This window comes from Oryx dammah, unplaced genomic scaffold, assembly GCF_014754425.2.
Source record: "Oryx dammah isolate SB20612 unplaced genomic scaffold, SCBI_Odam_1.1 HiC_scaffold_10, whole genome shotgun sequence".
NCBI lineage: Eukaryota > Metazoa > Chordata > Mammalia > Artiodactyla > Bovidae > Oryx > Oryx dammah.
Window position 1 is genome coordinate 36000394 of NW_024070194.1, and position 21958 is coordinate 36022351.

The following is a 21958-nucleotide window of genomic DNA, read 5'->3' on the forward strand; positions in this document are numbered from 1 at the left end:
TTTTAAACATGTTATTTTTTCAGCCAAGAATACTCTTTCTCCCACTCTCCAAACAGCTAGTTTCTCTGGTAAAATGCTAACTACTCAGAAAGGCCATATCGGACCACAGTTCATAGCCATTCTTAAATCATGAGTGGAGTTTAACTGCCATTTAAAATACCTTCAAATTAATAACACTTTGATTTGGCATTAAACCAAAATGCTATTATGTAAGCAGAAAGCACAGAAACAGAGTAACAGAGTATACATGTTATTAGTGAAGCAAATATTTCTCACTGGAAGAATAAATGCATTCCACATTTTGCAAAGGAACTCAGACACCAAAATGACCTAGAAAGGAAAATACCCACAAAAGATGAAACTGTTGTGTTTTGATATAAAAATACATGCAAAAGGGTAGTTGATCATACATAATGGAAGTCAGTGCTAGCATCAAAATTTACAAATGCATGGCTGAGTCTTGGAATAAATTCCAGAAACAACAGAAACAACACTCTTTTAAAAATAATTTTATTTATTTTTGGCTGTGCCGGATCTTTGTTACTTTGTGCAAGCTTTCTCTAGGTGCGGCTAGTAGGGGCTACTCTTGATTTCAGTTTAAGTGCACTGGCTTATCACTGTGATAGCTTCTCTTGTTTTGGACCATGGGCTATAGAGCAGTCAGGCTTCAGTAATTGCGGTTCCCTGGCTCTAGAGCACAGGCTCAATAGTTGTAATGCAATAGACCCTGTTCCAAGGCATGTGGGATCTTCCAGGATTAGGATCGAACCCAGAGGTCCTACACCAGTAGGTGACCGTGCATCACTGAGCCACCAGGGAAGCCCAGTATCACTCTTACGAATGCTGCACCATTCACAGCCTTGACAACGGTGATATATGGAAAGAACAGCAGTTATCAACAACTGAGAAACTGAATGTTAAGACATATTACGAGTGCTTTTATATATGTGTGTGCTTTTACATATATATCATAGGATAGGTGCATATTTTATTTTCTTGTGCTACATAAAATAATGGACATCTTACAATTGAAGGTATTTTAAAGTCAATTAAAGACACATCTAATAGAAATACTAGAGGGAGAGCATTGAGTAGGGAAAGGGAATTTTTGAAACCATAATGGTTGACAATATTCTAGATTTGATGAAATGCATCAATCTTTCGGCCGAGGAATACAAAAATTCCATGAACAAGATAAATAAAACGACATCCACACTATACATGGTAGAAAGACTAAAGAATTCTACAGACCAAGGTAAAACATTAGAAATAACTAAAAAGAAATGCTGTAAACAAAGGAAAAAAGAAACAAAGGGAGAATATTTATAATAGGGAGATGATTAATATATGAAATGCTTTTAGTCAATAAGAAAAAAGTTTAATAGAAAAAATATAAACATGCAATGGTCAAGAAATGTATGAAAGATATCCAATTTGCACCAGTCTTTTAATATGCAAATTGAAATTTCCACACAAAGGAGCACAGATTTAAAAATTAGATTGCCAGTAACTATAGTTAGAAAAATCAGAGGCAAGGAGCATGCTCATAGTCTTGGCTGGAATGTCAATTACAATCTTTTAGAAGTCAACTTGGTTAATATTTATCAAAAATTTAATGCATATGCTCCTCTATCCAACAATACTACTTCAAAGAGTTGCCCGAATTACAAGAGATTGGCAGTTAGGTTAGGTTACATTTGTAGGATATGATGCCATCTTTTTAAGAGGTGCTGATAAACAAAACATGAACCTGGCATAAAATTAAACATACTTTAGTAAGCACTTTGCTGAATTCTTTATGGCAAGAACTCGTTTTTGTTTTTTAAAAGATATATACTTGTAGAGGAAAAAAAACTTAGAAAGTTACATACAATAAATGATATCAATTTGTATGTAGGTGGCGGAGGAGCTTTAAGAGCTGGTAGTAGGGAGGTAACTGTTTTGTTGTTTTTTTAAATCATAACTGTACCTCCCTTAAAGCAGCTAAAGAAAAGGTGGCTTTTCTTCCTAAAGAGTCAGACAAACCGATGCGACTGAGCACAGAGCCTGGATTTACGTTTCACTTACGGCTGTAAATTTTCTACCCCTCAAGCGGGAGGCTGATGAGGCACCACAGCGTCGCAGCTCATCGACCATTCCCGCCCAGTCTAGGACTGATTTTCACGCTCCCAAGGACTCCTCTAACGGGTGCCGGAACATGACAAAACAGCCAAGACTCCAGCGCACGCCTATCTGCTGGGCCCCTGAAGCGCTGCGCTCCTGCCCCGCCCCCATACCCGCATCCTCCAATGGATGCTCGGGGTGGGGCGGCTTTCGTGGAGTTCAGGGACAGGATTGGCTTTACAGTCTCTCCGCCCAGGCAGCGGGAGGGCAGCGTGATGACGTATCAATAAGGGGCACGGAGACGTAGCGCACGCTAGCAGACGCGGCAGTATTAAACGGCTGCAGGCGCGGCTAGCTGTTAGAGGTTTCCTTCGTCTCAGGCGTTCGTAATCGTGTTTCGCCTCTCGCTCTCATCCTCTGAAGCCTAAGCCGGCTACACATTCCTCACTCCTTCTACCTGTAGCCGTGTCATTGCGACTCCGCCACCATGTTCGAGGCGCGCCTGGTCCAGGGCTCCATCTTGAAGAAAGTGCTGGAGGCGCTTAAGGATCTCATCAACGAGGCCTGCTGGGACATCAGCTCAAGTGGCGTGAACCTACAGAGCATGGACTCGTCTCATGTCTCCTTGGTGCAGCTAACCCTTCGCTCCGAGGGCTTCGACACTTACCGCTGCGACCGTAACTTGGCCATGGGCGTGAACCTCACCAGGTGAGCTCCAAAGCCTCGGACATCCGGGCCATGGTCCACTCCTACCTCTGGCTCTTGGCGCGAGCTCCTACGAGCCGGGCCCTCATTGGCTGGCGTGGGCCATCTGCGTCTTCTCATTGGCCTGCTGCGGAGTTGGGCGGGTGGCGGGACCCAGCAGAGCGCGCGGTTTGGAAAGCCCGCGCTGGCTGCAGCGGGAACAGCGAACCGGCTGTTTTCCGCGCCAAAGTCACAAAGCGTGTGGTGGCGGGAAAATGATGGACTTTGCGGTGCCAGGAAAAGACTGTTGCAGAATGCTTTGGTCGTTAAGTGCTGGCAACTTTGATGAGAAACCTTGGTCCTGGTTGACTTAAAGTGCTTTATAGTGTATCCTAGTTCTGTCACACTATCTAGGGACCAGAGTATTTTATTACTGCAAAGTTGCGGTGAGCACCCTAAGATCCTGGACTTGAAAATTTTCTCCAGGGCAATGGCGTTCAACTTTTGAAATACACGTTTAAATCTTTTTTTTTTTTTTTCAAAAGCATAAAGGGATTTTATTGCTAGCTTGAGTTAGGGCTCCCATCTCATCCAGCGCAGTGGAGTCTTGACGAGAGCCTACACGTTTAAATCTTAACGCTTATGATAAATACCCATAGTACATGCCGTGTACTTTAATAGGTTTATTAGATCATTTTTAAAGATAGTTGGCTCCATAATTTATTTCACCCACTCGAAATTCATAAAATATTGTTCTTTTATTTATATGTAGAAGTGAAATTGCTTTTGGTGTGTTGTGGGCCTTTTGGGTATAAATACTGCCAGATTGCATTCCAAAGTGTCTGGACCGGCTTGCATATCCCCCGTGCAGTACGTTTTCCTAACTCACCAATCTGACAGATGGCATACTGGTTAAGGGTTTCCCTGGTGGCTCACTGGTAAAGCATCACTTTGCCAATGCAGGAGATGGGGGTTCGATCCCTGGGTGGAGAAGATCCCCTGGAGAAAGAAATGGCAACCCACTCCAGTGTTCTTGCCTGGGAAATCTCATGGACAGAGGACCTTGATAGGCTGCAGTCCAGGAGACACCACTTAGGGTCTAAACAACTGCAACTAATGGTTAAAAGTGGTAACTCCTGATTTTAATTCCATTAGAAAACTAACGATCTTGAGAAGATGGTGTTGATTTAAAACCCTTTGTCTTCTCTGTTCTAGCATGTCCAAAATACTAAAATGTGCTGGCAATGAAGACATCATTACCTTAAGGGCTGAAGATAACGCGGACACCTTGGCACTAGTATTTGAAGCTCCAAGTAAGTCCACCCTTCTACTGAGTAATGGTAGAGGAAACAAAAATGCAGTGTCAGTATTTCCCAAGTCTGATGATTGTAAATATACCTCTTAGTTGTAAACTTACATGTTTTTCTTCAAATTTGCTTTCTTTTGGTAGATCAGGAAAAGGTTTCAGACTATGAAATGAAGTTAATGGATTTAGATGTTGAACAACTTGGAATTCCAGTGAGTATCAAAAGTTTCTGATTGAGCATGCTGTACACGGTCATGATAGTTACATAACATATATTTATATAATAATTTAAAGCCTGCTTCCTAATAGAACTTTTCTATATATCTGCTCATGTATATTCCAGAGTAGGGTATTTAGACTGACATATTTGTCATTTTATTAAGTTATGGTGTTCTACATTGGCTTGTTGGTTTGAATTCATTGCTGCCAAGGACATATTTGCATTAACCTTTGCATCTTTTAAAAAAATTATTCCTAGAGTGCTTGATTTTTATTGAGATTTTAAAGCTATTTTAGCAGAAATTCATTATGGTTAGGTTTTATCAACATCAAAAGAAGATGTGTTCAGATGTTTACAGTGACTAACATGCTCTTGTTTTGGAAAGCAAACCTATTTGTGCTGTTACCATTTGTATGCCATATACTAATGTCTTCTTGATTTAGACCTCCTATAGAGTGATTAGCTGGAGGCTCTTGTTCCCTGGATAGTGCATTTACCTTTAAAAGTTTAAGTTCTAATTGGTTTCTTAGTATGATGATTATTATACTTTTTTATATCTGCATTTTTTTTAGTAGAATGTTAATTGCACAATGAGTGATATTTCAGAGTAATCAGAAAATCTTGAATTGTAAGTTCTTGTTTAGATGTTGAATCTTCAGGAAGTGAGGGTGCCAAATCTTTCATTTCCATGACCTTTACATTTCTTTGTTTTATAGGAACAAGAGTATAGCTGTGTAGTAAAGATGCCTTCTGGTGAATTTGCACGTATATGCCGAGATCTCAGTCATATTGGAGATGCTGTTGTAATTTCCTGTGCTAAAGATGGAGTGAAATTTTCTGCAAGTGGAGAACTTGGAAATGGAAATATTAAGTTGTCACAGACGAGTAATGTTGATAAAGAGGAGGAAGCTGTAAGTAGTTTTTAAGTAAACAAAATACTTTGAAGAATTACACCATGTTATGTCCTAGTTTGGTAAGACTACTGTAACAAAATACCATAGACTGGGTCAGATTTGGTGTCTGACAAGGGCCTGCTTCTTCGTTTAAGAAGACAGCAGCCTCCTTAACCTGGTGAAAGGGGTAGGGGAATTCTCTGGGGTCTCTAAAAGGCACTAATCCCATTCATGAGGAGTCTGCCTTCCTAACGTAAGCACCTCCCAAAGTCCCCTCCAATACCATCATTTTGGAAATTTGGTTTTAATGTGAATTTGATGGGGGGGTGAACACATTCAGTCCATAGCAAGGTAATTACTAAGATTAAAGAAAGCTCTAAAGAAAAGCAATTTGTATTTTCAAGTAACTGATTTGTGAGACTTGAAAGACACTTTTGAAATCTGCAACTGATTTATAAATGCCATATAACTTAAATTTGTGAGAAGGGAACACAAATTCAGTGCAACCTTTATAGAACTACAGAACAATGAGTTTGTGTATCAGTCCCACACATACTCTTAAGAATATGATTGGGAGGCTACCCTTGGCTTTCTGGAGGTATTTACTGTGTTTTTACCAAATAATTAAGCAACTCAATAAAAGGATCTGGTGGGGGGGGGGAATCTAGCTCTTATGTAATCCTTATATATTAACTTTTAAATAAAGAGTCTAAGTATATATATATGTAATATATATTAGTAACAAAACTCCAGGAGCTTATTTCTTTTATTCTAAATTACATCTCATTTCCTTGCCAACCTTGAGTTTTGTTTTTCTCTCAGTAGTTCAGTGGTTAGGACTCCATGCTTTCACTGATGAGGGTATGTGTTCAATCCCTGGTCTGGGAACTAAGATCTTGCAAGCTGTGAGGCACAGCCAGAAATTTTAAAAGTTCACACATGAATATCTTACTGTTATTATAGTATAAACATTTTGTGACATCTAAGAAAATTTATGTTAAGGAATTTTGCAGTGTTCTGCTTCCCTTGTTATTTCTGTTTATTTGAATCAAGATTTTTAATAAGGTTCATATATTACAGTTCATTGGGATGTGCTTCTTAGGTTTCTTTTAGTCCATTGTTTCTCCAGTTTCAGTTTCCTTCTCTCCATTACAATTTCATTTGTTGAAGAAACTAAGTCATTTGTTATCAAATTTCCCAAAGTCTGGATTTTGCCCACTGAGTTCCTTATGTCAGTTAATATGTTCTTCAAATCCATTTTCTGATAGATACAGCTCTAGGGGCTTGATTATTTTCAAGGTGTTTTGTTTGGAGATGGGAGAAGGAGAATATTTTATAGATAATGGTGTGTCCCTCTGTAGGAGACAAGAGGTATTTGGATGTCTTTGTGATTTTTATAAGCCATAAAAAGTTTGTCTATAATCATTAAGTCCTTAGGGTTTGCAGAATTGTAATAGATTAATACATTTTATTCCTTTAGTAGCTGATTATTTTTCAACGTATACTATAAATGAATGGATTGCAGTTTTCTTAATGTTGTTCAGTATAATGACTTGTTTTCTCCTTAAGGTTACCATAGAGATGAATGAACCAGTTCAGCTAACTTTTGCACTGAGGTACCTGAACTTTTTTACAAAAGCCACTCCACTGTCTCCTACAGTAACACTCAGTATGTCTGCAGATGTACCCCTTGGTAAGATAATAAACTTGTTGAATGTTGGTTTTGTAGGGAGTGTATGTGGTACTTCTCAATAATTAACTATGTTCTCCTGTTTTCTTTCAGTTGTAGAGTATAAAATTGCTGATATGGGACATTTAAAGTACTATTTGGCTCCCAAGATCGAGGATGAAGAAGGATCTTAGACATTCTTAAAATTCAAAGAAATAAAACTAAGCTCTTTAAGAACTGCTTCTGAGATGCCAGCACACACTTAAGTCTTTTTTGTCTTTGTACCTCTGAGTACATATGTAGATACTGTTTTCTGTAAATAACTATTTTTTCTCCATTCTCTACAACTTGTTTAAAGAAAAGTGCAAAGTCAAATCTGGTCTTGTTAACTGAGTAATACTTCTGCCTTACCCAGGAATAATCCTTATAGTTTTTATAAACAAAAGAGTTTTGACTCTAAATGTGTTTTAAGTATCTTTTTCAATTTAAATAAAAGTCATTTGAATTTAAGAATCGTAGGACAGTGCCTTCATTTGGACTACAATGATTGCAAGTATCCTAAACAAGTTATAATTCCAGCAGCTCTTTCATGTAACTGCTCTATTTTTTCCGTCTAAAGTATTTCAAATACAGCAAGTATTTTGGGGTGATTCATTTGCCAAACTTTGGTATTCTGACTTGAGCTCAACAAATGAAAAGGAGTAGAACACATATAATACTTTGTATTAGCAGAAACACTACAGAAGCTTAATGTTTGCAAAGTTCAATGGCCTTTATAAGGTCACTTACAGCATTGTTGAAGGGCAGTGTTTTTTTAGCCTAGGGAGCCTTGTACAGGAGTCTTGAAAATGTTAGTAGGTCTGTGATAGGTCCCAAGAAGGCTTGTTGCAAAAATAGTTTTTCTAGTGTAAGTAGACTTTTGGGAGGGGCAGGGGGGACTTACTCCCTTAAAGGATGAAAATGGTTTCCATGGGTGTCAGGAGTCAACCAAGAAAGTGGAAAAGGCCCAGCAATAATTGTGCTGCAAAGTCACATATTAAATTCTAGTTATCCGATGGTAGAATTCACTGTATCCAGTAGATAAATTATCTTCCCGGTGTGTTGGGGAAGGAGACTGACAGCAGAGGGGCCTGCTGGAAGTTTTTGGAGTGAAAAAAAGGTTTTATCTACACTGTGGTGATGTCTCCACTGCATTTGTCAAAAAAACTAACCCACTTGTACTTCAGTATATGTAAATTATACTTTAATAAAGCTTGACATTTTAAAGAGCTTTATGTATTGCAAAATGTACCTTGTGTGCAGCCTTCTTAATAGGGCCTGGCCTGAAGATGTGCGGGAAACTGAAGCACGGGAATGTAGGGTGCTACTCCAGAGTAGTGAGTGAGATAGACGGTGGCAGAGACCGCTGCGCAGACCCGGGGAAGGCGGCCTTCCCTGGTCACACGGAGACCTCCAGCTTTCTGGAGCTTCGTCAGCTCAGCTTGTGCGTTTCGCAGCGCCACTGAGCTCCCTACACGGGGGCCGGAAAGAAACACGTGGCCGGGTAGCCCTGGGCCCGACTGTGACCAGGCGGCGCCGTGCCTAGGAACCCACCGGCCCCGGCGGAAATGGTGGACAGCCAGCCCGGACTGCAGAGCCTTAGAAAACCCCATGGGGCGCGCTCCGCTTGCGCAGCGGTAAGACCTGACGACTTGTGCAGGCCGCCGGAAAGGAAACGGGCTTGAAACCGAAGAAACGAGAATGAGAAGGCGTCGGCTCCCCCCTTGACGCCACTTCCGGCCCGCAGCCTCCAAAACACACGCCATTTCCGGCGTCTAGCCGGTCCGAGGCGGGGTGGCAGTTGGGGGAGTCCTCGGGCGCTCCAGCTGCCAACCGTGAGCAAGCTGTCCGTGCTCGGGCCCCGGATAAGGCGTGTGCGCTCGCTGGGCGGGAACGGAAGCGGAAGCGCTCGCCTCACGCTTTCGGCGCGGGCCGGACTGCGTTCTCCGCCGGTCAAGGCTGGCGTCCTCGGTGTGGAGCATTCACCCTCCCGGGGCACGGCTGGCCGCTTTCCTGAAAGCAGGTTTTTCCATCTAAATTCACGTCAGTTCTTATTTTTCTTGTTGGCTGGGTCTGGAAGCGGACAGGGAAGTAGTGTGGAGAGGCGCGTAGTGCGAAGCTGTGTGCTAAGTGCTATGCTTTAAAAATTCTTGCAGCATTCAAGTGCTGAAGAAATTTGGGGATTCCGGTGAGGCTGGTAAAAAAGCCTGTTGGGCAGGTACTCAGTAAACATTGCTTTACATTTTTCCTTTTCCCTCTTTTAGAATTGTTACTCTGCTACCAATAAGCAGTCGTCTGGTGTTCCTCACGCCATGCCTATTTTTATGTTTTGATGCAGTGTATGAATAGTTAATGACAGTATGTAAACTTTTAAAGACATACAAATCACAGGTGATTAAATGCTCTCAAAACCCCCCATTTATTGGTAGTTTGGACTTGAAGTTTTATGGAATTAAATTTAGATTATCGTGTAATCAGGATCACAACACTTAAAAACAATTTTTGACATAATTTGATCTAACCATTTTTGAAAAACATATAAGAAAGCACACTTTTATTTTTTCAGTACTTGATTTCTGTATCATTACAAAATTACTAAAAAGGAACAGGAGCGTCTAGCACCAGTTCCTTTATAATGCTAATTAGGTTGTCTGCAGGCCACTTAAAACAGCTCATTAATATTCAGAATTAAGTATATACAACCCACTCCAGTGTTCTTGCCTGGAGAATCCCAGGGACGGGGGAGCCTGGTTGGCTATGGGGTCGCGCAGAGTCGGACACGATTGAAGCGACTTAGCAGCAGCAAAGCGCATAGATATGTTTCACTTTTAGAAATCAAGTAACTTGATCGAAATAGGTTTACTTGTTTCATTCACATAACTTTGTGATTTTATGGAGGAAAAGTACACAAATTACAAATGTTTTTCAATTTAATCTTATCTACTGTCTTTTAAGCTGGTGACGTAATAGCCACGATTTCATCATAGGAGTCAATTTTGACTAGTTTGAACAAAAACCAAGTATTTATTCAGAGTTTTTTTGTTTTGTTTTTGATGTAGCTGAAGAAGTAACCTGGAAAGTGAAATTGCTGCTTTCAGTGCTTGGGCTGAGGCAGTGCATGCATGAGCAGTCACTCCAGTCATGTTGGACTCTCTGCGACCCCAGGGACTGTAGCCTGCCAGGCTCCTCTGTCCATGAGATTCTCTAGGCAAGAATACTGGAGTGGGTTGCCATGCCCTCTTCCAGGGGAACCTTACCAACCCAGGGACTGAGCTTGGGTCTCCTTTGGACTCTACCCCTGAGCCAAGGAGGAAGCCCTCTGGGGTGGAGCCTAGAGACAGGCAAATCAGAGGACACTGGTATAATACTGGTAGCCAATAGCTTATCCAAATTTACAAGAACTTTTACAGATCTTTTGCGTTAAACGGATGATATCCATCAGAGGGAAATAGGCAAAATGCTGATGTGAATGTATTTCATTTCTCACCCTCTCTCCTGTGTCCTAATCAAATAAGAGAACCACTTGAGTATATGCTCCCCTTTTGCTGGAAGCAGGGATGGGGCGACAGGCAGTACTGTAGCAGAATGGTTGAAATGTCAGATGGATTTAAGTGACCACTGATTCACCTACTCTCTTGTGACTTTGAAAAAATTAGGCAGAGAAATATTAATGGCAAAACAAATATAAAGTCTGGTTCGTGGCAAATGTCTTGATTCTTATTCTACTAGGAGAAACTAGAGTAGAGGCATAATGAGAATGTTTTCATGTCAAAGGAATATCAGGCTCTAAGAGCAATGGAGCTTAAATCGCCAAATGCTAGTATAACACGGCAGCCCAGACCTCCAGTATGTATAATAAACACATTGTTGTAGCCTGCAGACAATAATACTTTTCTTTGTTTTCATACTGTAGCTGTGTCAGCGTGTTATGATGCCGTCTCGTACCAACCTGGCTACTGGAATTCCCAGTAGCAAAGTGAAATACTCAAGACTCTCTAGTACAGATGATGGCTACATTGACCTTCAGGTAAATGCAGAAAGGACCTGATGAGATTAGCTGGCTCTGTTGATGCTGAGTTAGCAGGGAGACCTTCCAGGTTTTGCTGATTGTTCCTAGGGATTAGAGGGAGCAGAAAAGAAACTGCTGAGTCTCTTTCAGCCATAGCCTGCAGAAAGAGGGACTTGGCAGTTTCAAACCAATATAAATATTGTCCATTTCTGAGAAATTTTAGTTGTGATGCCAGAGTCTAATAGTTGCAAATTTTATTTAGTTTATCTGGAAATAATCAGATTATCTTGTTAAGTAGAATTTTTTAAAGACTGTGTTACCAGTTTGTTTACACTTCAGTCAAAACCAGTTCATTTTTTAAGGGAGAAACTCACTGCTAAAGCCAGCAGATTGTGGGAATCTTCCTTCTTTCCTGATGTCATGAGATCCAATTTATTAAAGGTATTCTTTGTGGCAAACAGTAAGTAGAACAGAGAATATTTTTTAAATGTGTGTCCTTCCTGATCATTGTTTATAAAGTACTTAAGGGTGTAGCATCTCCTTTTGCCCACTTCCCTTTAGACTAGACTGTTTTAGGTGGAACTAGGATCAAAGAAGTAGCAAGAACCCTGTCCTTTTAAATAAGTATCAGTATAAAGAAATCAATTATTCTTTGTACTTTTGGGACCCACACTTGAAGGAGAGAGTTTTTTTTTTTAAGCAGGTTGGAAAAGCTTCCAGTCACAGACAAACATGAGCCAAACCTTAGAAGTTTGTCTTTGAGGGGACTTCCCTGGCAGTTCAGTGGTTAAGACTCCATGCTTCCAACGCAGGAGGTGTGGGTTCGATCCCTGGTTGGGGAACTTAGATCCCACATACCACACAGTGCAGCCAAAAAAAAAAAAAGTTTGTCTTTGAGTGTTTTAACCTTGAATTGAACTTGTTAATAAGGCAGGTTACTTGCTCGGTGGATCAGGCAACTAATGCTTCAGAAAAAGTTGTTTTTAAAACCTTTGACCAGATGCCAACTTAACTTTGAATGCCAGAAATCATTTTTCTCTTTCTTACTTTTCCAGAGCTTGATGTTCACTCTTAATCCCTATAGATTAGTACATTCTTCCATGTGCAAAGCCATGTTTATTAAAAACGTGTAACATGAAGTATCTTGTTTTTGTAAGAAAATGATTTTTTTAACAGTATAATGAGTGGTCTGTGGAATGAGACTAGAACTAGAAAAAATAACATTCTGCTGAGATTTCCTTACTCGAGTTATTGTTAGAGCAATAACTGGAGCTTCCTCTCCTGCAGTCCTTTTCCTTTCTCGCCCAGAGATGCAGCGTATGGTAGGACTTACTTCAAGACACGCTAAGATTGATTTTTCTTATCCTCCCTGCTTTAAAGTATCTGAGTCCTATATATTCATAATGCTCTTCTTTGTCTTTTTTTGTTTGTTTCTCTTCCAGTTTAAGAAAAGCCCTCCTAAGATCCCATATAAGGCCATTGCGCTTGCTACAGTGCTGTTTTTGATTGGCGCCTTTCTCATTATCATAGGCTCCCTCCTGCTGGCAGGCTATATCAGCAAAGGGGTAAGCTGAGGGGCTTGTGGGATTTCCAGAAGATGTTTAAAATGTCAGCCACTCTGTTGTCTTCTATCTAGTACAGCATATTTCAGCAGAAAGAAGAAAAGGTGGTTTTTGATTTTTTTTAAGATTTTGTTCTCAGATAACAAGATGTTTCTTCCTTTGAGCCTCAACAAACTTCTCTCACAGTTCCTATGAGGTGGGTATGGCAGGTGGGCAAATTTTCCCTCTGAGATGTGGGCAATTTTCCTACCATCATAGTTTGGAACAGCACAGCTGAGTCTAGCACTGAGGATTCCTGAGTGATAAAGTTTATAACTGGAGTGGGATGCTATTATTGTAACTTTGCAATGCCACAGACATACAACTGTAGTTAGTGTTTGGGCAGAAGCAGTGAGGCTTGTATAGGTCTGGGACCACTGACCAAGCCAAGACTTTTGGCTCATGCACCAGATTTGGTTCTTAAATTGGATTTGGTTGAAGTTCCTATTGAGCTTCAGTATGATACCTTAGAAACCTAAAGTGGTTTTTGGTGGTTCTTTCTCTTGGATTGTAAAGTAGTGGCAGTTAGTTTCTCAGTCTCTCTGTTAGTCTCTCAGTCATGTCCAACTCTTTGTGAACCCATGGACCGTAGCCCACCAGGCTGTTCTGTCTGTGGATTTCTCCAGGCAAGAATACTGGAGGATATTCTTCTCCGGGTGATTTTCCCAACCCAGAGATTGAACGGGGGTCTCCTTCATTGTAGGCAGATTCTCTACCATCTGAACCACCAGGGAAGCCCAATACAGATGCTTATACACAGCATCTAAGCTAATATTGACCATAGTTCACATCTGATCTTCAACACACACCAGACCAGGGGCTGATGGTCACATTGCTTTGTATAGGGAACACAGCAAAGAGCTAAAACTGGGCATTATCCTTGGGAATTAGGAATAGTAGACTGTCCCAATAAAATGGCTGCACATGGCTTTTGAGATATATATATAAATTTGCTTTAGCTGTGTAGCAATTTGTTTTTAGCTATTTTAAAAGTATCATGTGGCTACCAGAGGCTTACTTAGTGCTGTCTAAATCTGAACATTGAACTTCAGGACTGTGCCTTCAGTTAACTTTATTAATGATGTAAAAATTGAGAGTGGAGGTGAGATCACAAATAACACTTCACCTTATATAATTTATAAAAGACTATTTTATAAGTAAGGATAAAGGTGTTAACTAAGAAAATCACTTATTAGATTGTTTTGGTTTTTGGTTTGGTTTGGGGTTTTTTCACTTCTTATTGCAGACATTTCAAACAAAACAGAAGTAGATGAAATAACATAATGAACCCTCAGTATATATCCACAGCTGAACATCAACAGTTAGTGACCTTTTGTTTCATCTATACCCCCAACTTTTTTTCCTATATATACTAAAGCTTATACCAGATTTACAGTTGCTGGTAAATTATTATTTAGTGTGCGTCTTCAGTATGCCTCTCTAACAGTTTTTACATAGATCTAGGGATATTGTCTTAATACAACTTACCTTGTTTTTCTATTCCCCTTTTTCTTGTGTACTGATAGATTTAGGAACTTGCTTAGATTTAGATCTACTTTAGTTTTCTTCATGCCTTATTTGACATTAAATAGTTTAAAAGTAATTAGAGAAGGAAATGGCAACCCACTCCAGTATTCTTGCCTGGAGAATCCCAGGGACAGAGGAGCCTGGTGGGCTGCCGTCTATGGGGTCGCACAGAGTTGGACACGACTGATGCGACTTAGCAGCAGCAGGAGCAACAGTTTAAAAGTAACAGTAGTATTAATGCTAAGTAAAAGAAGGCTGAACGCGCTGTAAGTTTTCTTAGCAACTCTTTTAATCCTTAGGATATATCTCCTTAGGGACGTACAGTCGAAGTCCTGAAAAAAATAAACAGAAAAGTAGAAAATGTAAAATAAGATAATAGAAATAGCACCAACTATGTCAATTGTGAAAGTTGTAGACCATCAATTTTAATGTTTAAATAATCCCCTTCAGAGGTTCTCTCCCTTTGATTTTAAGCTTGCATTTATCGTCATTGTGTGCCAGCTGGGGCTACTTCCTTCACATGTATCAATCCCCTCATTTAATTTCCACCGTAACCATATGAGGTAAATAATCCTATTTCAGTTTTGAATGAAGCAGCCTGTCAGTATCTGTTAAAAGCAGATCTTTACAGATTGTGTTGTGGTGGTTTAGTCACTCAGTCGTGTCCAACTATTGTGAGCCCATGGCAGTAGCCTGCCAGAATCCAAGGGATTCTCCAGGCAAGAATACTGGAGTGGGTTGCCATTTCCTTCTCCAGGGGATCTTCCCAACCCAGGAATCAAACCCAGGTCTCCTACATTGCAGGCAGATTCTTTATCAACTGAACTACGAGGAAAACCCAGATTGTGTTATAATAAGGGACGAAAAAAACAAGGCACAGAGTTTGGTATATTCACAACTAAAAACTTTAAAGGAGTAAAAGCCAAAATATCTGTGGATGAACATGAAAAATTTCTTTATAATTTTAGTACTTTGCAATTTTTCTGCAATTGTTAAAGAGACAAAGAGATGTAAACTTTTTCTCTTAGTAGTGTACTTCCCAAACTCTGAAAAGTATATGATAACTGATTTATGAATTGGACCTATGACTTTATTTTACAATTTAATAACTTGCGTGGTAGTAATGTTTGCTTCCTTCTGCCACCAGGGGGCAGACCGGGCCGTTCCTGTCCTGATCATTGGCATCCTGGTGTTCCTGCCAGGATTTTACCACCTGCGCATCGCCTACTATGCATCCAAAGGCTACCGGGGATACTCCTATGATGACATTCCAGACTTTGATGACTAGCACCCACCCCAGCCCTGAAGAAAAGAGTCACAGGTGGAACTGAGCCCAGCTTTAAGACATTGAACAGAAACTATGACTAAGGGCTAAGGAGTTCTGCAGTTTGCAGATGTTTAACAAAACAGTGGCCAGATTTTATAGGTCCATCCTGAAAGATGTTAACTAAGCCCACAAGTAACTGTCATTCGGGCATTCTCTTATTTTTCATTTTCTGGCCCTGGCAAAAAGCTCCTGACAAAGTTTTTCCAAATGAATATGCATCATGGGAGAGTAGCAGTTAATTGTATGGGAAAGTGGGAGGTTATTCTGTAGTGGAAAGTGTTCTGTCGCACCCTTTTTAGAGTTGAGCGTTCTTTTAACTAGTCCTCATGGTCAGAATGTTCTTATGGAAAATGGAAGAATGCGATATGTCAGATTTCTTATTACTAAGTAATTTATTTTGAAAATAAGTGTCTTCTCCCCATACTCTCTTTAACTCTGTGTTCCAGTGGAAGACCTTGGCACAATCAAATATCAGTGTGGTGCATCTATAATATTTTTTACTTGCTTTCCTATTAACAACAACTAGGAATTAGCAGATTTTCAAAATGTAAACACTTTTCTCTGTACACCAATCCTTGGCCAGCTCTGATCTGGCTCACTGATAGGTTGGCCAGCATATAATTTGGATCATTCTGTCCTATGTAGATCAAAATGTCTCATGTCATACCTTTATGGACTAGACTTTTGGCTGCTTCCTAAGGAAAAAATGTAGACGAATGGTTATTATTTAGAGTTTATAATCCTGTTGTTAGCATCTTGTATTAATGTCATTCTGCTGAAGATTTTAAGAATTGGCCTGGATCTCTAGAGGACTGGACTGCCTTAGCTTGATCTGCCTCCTAGCCTGCAAAAAGTGACTTGTATTCAAAAGAAATTAAAATGTCAAAATCTAAATCCTAGACTTAAAAATTAATTTTAACCTATTTTAGAAAACAGTTTAATGATTATATGTCTTTGATCCCAATCCCCAGGACAACCTTCAGTTTTAGTTAACTAGCATTGTGCTTAGACTGCTTTCTAGTCATTGTTTTATTCTGAAGTCAGAGCTATAGTTTTTCCAGTAGTCATGTATGCATATGAGAGTTGAACTATAAAGAAAGCTGAGTGCTGAAGAATTGATGCTTTTGAGCTGTGGTGTTGAAGAAGACTCTTGAGAATCCCTTGAGGAGATCCAACCAGTCAATCTTAAAGGAAATCAGTCCTGAATATTCATTGGAAGGACTGATGCTGAAGCTCCAATACTCTGGCCACCTGATGCGAAGAACCAACTCATTGGAAAAGACCCTGATGCTGGGAAAGATTGAAGGTGGGAGGAGAAGGGGATGACAGAGGATGAGTTGGTTGGATGGCATCACTGATGCAATGGAGTTTGAGTAGGCCTCAGGAGTTGGTGATGGACAAGGTGGCCTGGCGTGCTACAGTCTAAGGGGTCGCAGAGAGTTGGACACGACTGAACTGAATGAATGGATTTGGATGATTATAAGGCTGGAAGTGCCATTGGCTGAGATTTGAAGGGCGGTAGGTAAAGTGGTGTTATTGGGGAAGATGAGTTCAGCTTCAGATGTATTAAATTTAGATGTCTACTTGACATCCAGGTGGAGATACTGAGTAGGCAATTGCAATATGCAGTTTGGAGTTTGGGAAGGGAGTCAAAACTATAGTTAGAAATTTGGGAGTCAGTGTTGGGGTGGTATCTAAGAGCTGTTACACCCTCACAGTGGGCACAAATGGGGGAAAAAAATCTAGTTTAAGACTCAGGAAATGAGGGATGGTGAGAGGGTGACCTGAAGCGGCCACCAAAGTTAGGTGCATTTGGTAATAGGAGAGTAGGCTGGGGAGCATAGTAGTCTAAAATTCTTGGGCTGTGACAGTGAAAATGTGAGGAGATATATAAAGCTTAGTATCCTTGGTAATGTTTGCAAAGCTAAGAACCGGAAGGTTTTGGCCAAACTAAATTATGTGGCCATTTTTTAAGAGTAATGATAGTGCTAATAAGGGGGGGAAAATTAAAATGGAATGGTGGGGGGAGTAAACAGCCAGTTCCCAAGGTTGTCTAGGTAAGTTTCTTATATCCCTTTCTAGAAATGTTCTAAGCACTATCTGTATCTGTTTTTCAAAAAAAAACTGGCTCCCATTCTATGGTTCTATAATTTTTTTCCCTACATACTCAGTTTTGTGTTCTTTCTATATCCCAGAGATTAACCATATTTCTTTTTAATGCACATCATATGTATAGTTTTCCAAGTTGTGCATGTAGTCGTAGGGTCCTAAGAACAGAGACCATAAAAGTCAGATTCCTGGAGTGGTAGTCATGTCTTCAATGCCCTGAGGAGTGGTCTTTGCTATTGTATGTGAACACTCAGGTTCATCATCTCATGCTGTAGTTGGAATTGTTACAGAAGTACTTTTTATTAAGCCAAACTCAGACTTTATGTAACTATGCAATGACAGTAATGGTATATTCTTGTGCTTTATAGAAAACGTAGAAACCTCCATAATAATAGTCAGTGTTTCTTGAACGCTTTGCCAAATGTGTCAGGCAATTTCATTACATGATTCTACTTTACTTTAATATTTAGGAAAACCCTGAATTGAGAAAGATTCTTAGATAAAAAGTTGATATTTGGGACTCACATTTAAGCAAAATGTGCCCAGATTTATAAGGATTTTCTTATTTGCAACAGCAGTTATGCCTCTCATTAGTCATTTCCAAGGCTAAAAATCCTCCCCAGTTGTATCAGCTGTTCTCTTAATACATATGATGGCAGTTTTAGGCCCATTCTCTCTGGATAAGCTTTACCTGGTCAGTGTGCCAGAAGCATATTGGTTCTTCCTTTCTGCCAAGAATTTTCAGGTGCTGAGTATTATAGGAAAAGATAAGGCTTGGTCAGTGAGGAGCAGAGGTTGGCCAGAATTGTTTTAAAAATGGAAAAGTTCAGCTGAACTTGATTTGGGGCTTTTCTTGGGGGAAAAAAAAAAATCAATAGATTTTTCTTGCCCAGAGGCAACCAATGGGAGCAAAATAGTAAGTGAAGCAGCTTTGAGCAGAATTGTCCAGTTCACTGCAGTCCCCACCATTGCTTGGTTTCTCTTGTATCAAACGTGTTAGTTTTCTTCATTAAGGGCAAAGAGTGTATCCTACAGTTCCACAAAGTCTAATACAGTGCTTGTGGGCATTTAGGTTTATTGAATGACGAACCAGCGCATTTCTGCGCCAGGATGCAGTGTTTTGAGGTACAAACAGATGGGCTGGTATTGTTTCATTCAGTTTCCTAAATGACCCTCTTCAGCTGCCAGGGAGGTCGACTACTCTGTAGACAGATTTGATACTACCTGGTGAGTCAGGTCTGCGTGACACCCTCTGCTCAGGCCAGTGAGCCCAGTTCACAACCACCTCCAAGTCCCCTCTTCCAGGTTGTGCCCAGAGGAGCCTCCATTACTGTGTACAGTGAGGGAGGCAGGTAAAGGGACAAGAATAGCTTTGACTCTGCTGACCTTCACAGGGCCATTAACCAAGTCAGTTCACCTTATTTGCTTTGCTCTGTCATCTAAATTCCTATCCTAAGGCTTCTTTCCTGGATTCAGTCCTACAGGCTCCTAGCCTCACAGTGTGTAGTTCAGTTATGGTTTAATGCCAGCATGGGATGGGTATAGACTGTGTCTCATTTGCCACAAGGTATTGTCCAAATTTCTTCTGGACCCTCAGTTTCCTTATAACGTAGGGATAAACTGGTTCCCCATAAACCAGTTCCTTATAATGTGGGGATAAACCCATTCCTTATAAAGTGGGGATAAACCAGCTCTATAGGGTTCCTACCCCATAGGGTAATTGTGTTGCTGTTGAGTTGCTCAGTCCTGTCCACCTCTTTTGTGACCCCGTGTACAGTAGCCTGCCAGGCTCTTCTGTCCATGGGATTTCCCAGACAATACTGGAGTAGGTTGCCATTTCCTACTCCATGGGATCTTCCCAACCCAGGGATCAAACCTGTGTCTCCTGCATTGGCAGGTGGATTCTTTGTCACTAAACCACCAAAGAAGCCCAGGGTAATTGTGAGGATTAAATAAAACAATGTGGGAGGGTGTTTCACATAGAGCCTGGCACCCAGTAAGTGGAAGCTGCTGTTTGAGAGTGAAGACGTTCACTCCTTTGGCTACAGGGAGTAGTGCTGGGAATGAAATGGAGAGGAGAGAGCCTATCTATTATCCCTGAGGCCAACCTGGGAAAACTGTTTCATGGTGGAGTGAACCCAGAGCCAGGGGGCAGAGCCAGCGTGGCAGTCCTGCCCCCTTCCCTGACAGCTGCCTGTGGGAGGGGGTGAGGAGGTCTCCAGCCCCCACCCTTCTCCAGCATATAGTTGCTTTGGTCCTGCTCTGGTTGAACACAAGGGGAAGGAAAGGACCATGGCATCCCACTGTAACCAACACATGGACCACCAGAGGCCCTGCAAGGAAGACTGTGCAGATGAGGTGATACAGCTGGAGAGCACCATCAAACCACCTCTCCCTAGAGCCTGTGGCCTCTTCCTCCCATGGTCCCTGTTGGACCTCTTTTCTTCCTGCACTTTCACTTCTCAGTCTTGCCCCCTTGTTATTCAAAGTGTGCTCTGTGGACCAGCAGCATCAGCAGTGTCCTAGAGCTTGTTGGGTATGGAGAATCTTGGGCCTGCCCCAGACTTCTAAATCAGAACCTGCATTCCAACAAGACCTCCTGGGAGTCATTGCCTTGTCAGTGCCTGTGGAGCACTGATCTGGGGTGTCCCATGCCTCAGTCCATCCCCTCCCTTTAGGACTGGGCCTCCTCTGGTAGTGCCAATAGTTAGGGATAGAGGGTACCCAAAGGGTAGCCCCTTCTCCATCCACCATTATTCTCTAGCTAAATAGTAACCCCCTGGGTCTTGGGAAAGCTTCACAGAAGTGCCACAGAAACAGTGCAGGAAAGCTTTGTGAAGGTTCGTTTTTGTGAGCAGTGAGAAATCAAAACTGGAAAATTCCCACAGATGGGGAGGGTCCGTGGCAGGAGTGGAAGCACACTTTGGTGCTCTGAAGGCCAGGAGAAAGGACAGCATATACTTTATGATCTAATTAGAGACAGGATGTTTTGTGTTGATCTCTGGGGGAAGCCAACCTGGTCGTTAAGAAATTTACTCTGAGCACTGAGTTGCTGACTTTCCTCCCTGTCTCAATGGGTCTCTGATGCCTCCACTCTTTCATTGCTGTCACTAACTTGGAAAGAGCCAACTATAAAATGCTCCAGTCTGGGAGATAAAAGTTCTTGGCCAAGATGCTAATCCTTCAAAAGGGTTTTCTCTCAGATTAATGTCCACTGAGTTTGCTCTAAGATCATCACTCAGGACCACTGTCCCCAAACAACTGAAAAGATGGCAGCAGCAAACTCACCATCACAGTCTAGGAGGGTTTATGGCCTGGCTGAGTTGAGACAATAACTCATCCTGGCTGGGAGGGATGACCTTGTGGAGCTGGTGGTTAGTTAGATCTCTCTGGACATAGTTCCCTGCTCCGGCCCCTGGACCATGATCTGAACATTTTAGCTGAGAGCTCTAAGTTTCTGCTTGTTGGGGATGTCAGAAAATGACAAGTATTTTCCCTACCTAATGGAGAGTGAAACCACAGTGAGACCAAAAGAGCCTTGGAATGATGCTGGCCCTAGGTCAAGCTCATTCTGAATACTGACTAAAGGTGGTATTCCATTGTGTTGCTCTCCCAGGTGTTTGCATCCTGCCTCCAACAAGGAGCCAGGGAGTCTCCTCTCTCCTCCAGTCTCATCTCATTAATTGGCAATAAAGGAAGTTAACTCGTCAAAATACAGAGATACAGGTTTTGCAATCTAGAAAAACAAGGCAGGCACAAGGTCTGTGAAAGTCACATACAATGTTGGCAGAGTGAAACCACATTTACTAAGTAAGGCTCAGGTCACCAAAACTTGAAACCTAAGAGCACTTTGGAGGCAAAATATGTCATTACTAAAACAACTCGAACATTAACCAGAAAAGTAGACCACAAGCTTTGAAAACAAATCTATCTATTTTTTTTTTTTCTTGGCTGCACCATGCAACTTACAGGATCTTAGTTCCCCAACCAGAGATTGAACCTGGGCCATGGAAGTGAAAGCACTGAGTCTTAACCACTGGACCTCCAGGGAATACCCAAGTCCATCTTGATACAGTTAGGTCTTCCATGAGTCTTATTGGTCTTACCCAAGTAAGGTGGTAGGTGTTGCAAGAGGGCATCAGAGGGCAGACACACTGAAACCATACTCACAGAAAACTAGTCAATCTAATCACACTAGGACCACAGCTTTGTCTAACTCAATGAAACCAAGCCATGCCTGCAGGGCAACTCAAGACGGGTGGGTCATGATGGAGAGATCTGACAGAATGTGGGCCACTGGAGAAAGGAATGGCAAACCACTTCAGTATTCTTGCCTTCAGAACCCCATGAACAGTATGAAAAGGCAAAATGATAGGATACTGAAAGAGGAACTCCCCAGGTCGTTAGGTGCCCAATATGCTACTGGAGATCAGTGGAGAAATAACTCCAGAAAGAATGAAGGGATGGAGCC

General features: G+C 41.3%; 2 protein-coding genes across 6 annotated transcripts; both read left to right on the plus strand.

Annotated features, from left to right (window-relative positions):
* Positions 1–1227: 1227 nt before the first annotated feature.
* PCNA (proliferating cell nuclear antigen) lies at positions 1228–16386 on the plus strand. Of its 3 annotated transcripts, none has more exons than XM_040247918.1 (10): positions 1228–2811; positions 4003–4100; positions 4238–4305; positions 5030–5224; positions 6776–6899; positions 6990–8957; positions 10828–10941; positions 11286–11383; positions 12366–12488; positions 15199–16272. In XM_040247918.1, exons 1-6 carry the CDS (start codon positions 2591–2593, stop codon positions 7067–7069), a joined length of 786 nt encoding a protein of 261 aa, XP_040103852.1. In that variant the 5' UTR covers positions 1228–2590; the 3' UTR covers positions 7070–8957; positions 10828–10941; positions 11286–11383; positions 12366–12488; positions 15199–16272. The 3 variants fall into 3 exon arrangements, with proteins under 3 accessions (XP_040103852.1, XP_040103853.1, XP_040103851.1); XM_040247919.1 differs by having other exon boundaries at positions 11286–11364; XM_040247917.1 differs by lacking the exon at positions 11286–11383 and having other exon boundaries at positions 15199–16386.
* On the plus strand, positions 8810–17492 carry TMEM230 (transmembrane protein 230). Of its 3 annotated transcripts, none has more exons than XM_040247927.1 (4): positions 8810–8957; positions 10828–10941; positions 12366–12488; positions 15199–17492. In XM_040247927.1, exons 2-4 carry the CDS (start codon positions 10843–10845, stop codon positions 15337–15339), a joined length of 363 nt encoding a protein of 120 aa, XP_040103861.1. In that variant the 5' UTR covers positions 8810–8957; positions 10828–10842; the 3' UTR covers positions 15340–17492. The 3 variants fall into 3 exon arrangements, with proteins under 3 accessions (XP_040103861.1, XP_040103862.1, XP_040103863.1); XM_040247928.1 differs by having other exon boundaries at positions 8813–9132; positions 15199–16272; XM_040247929.1 differs by having other exon boundaries at positions 8923–9001; positions 15199–16266.
* Positions 17493–21958: the final 4466 nt, after the last annotated feature.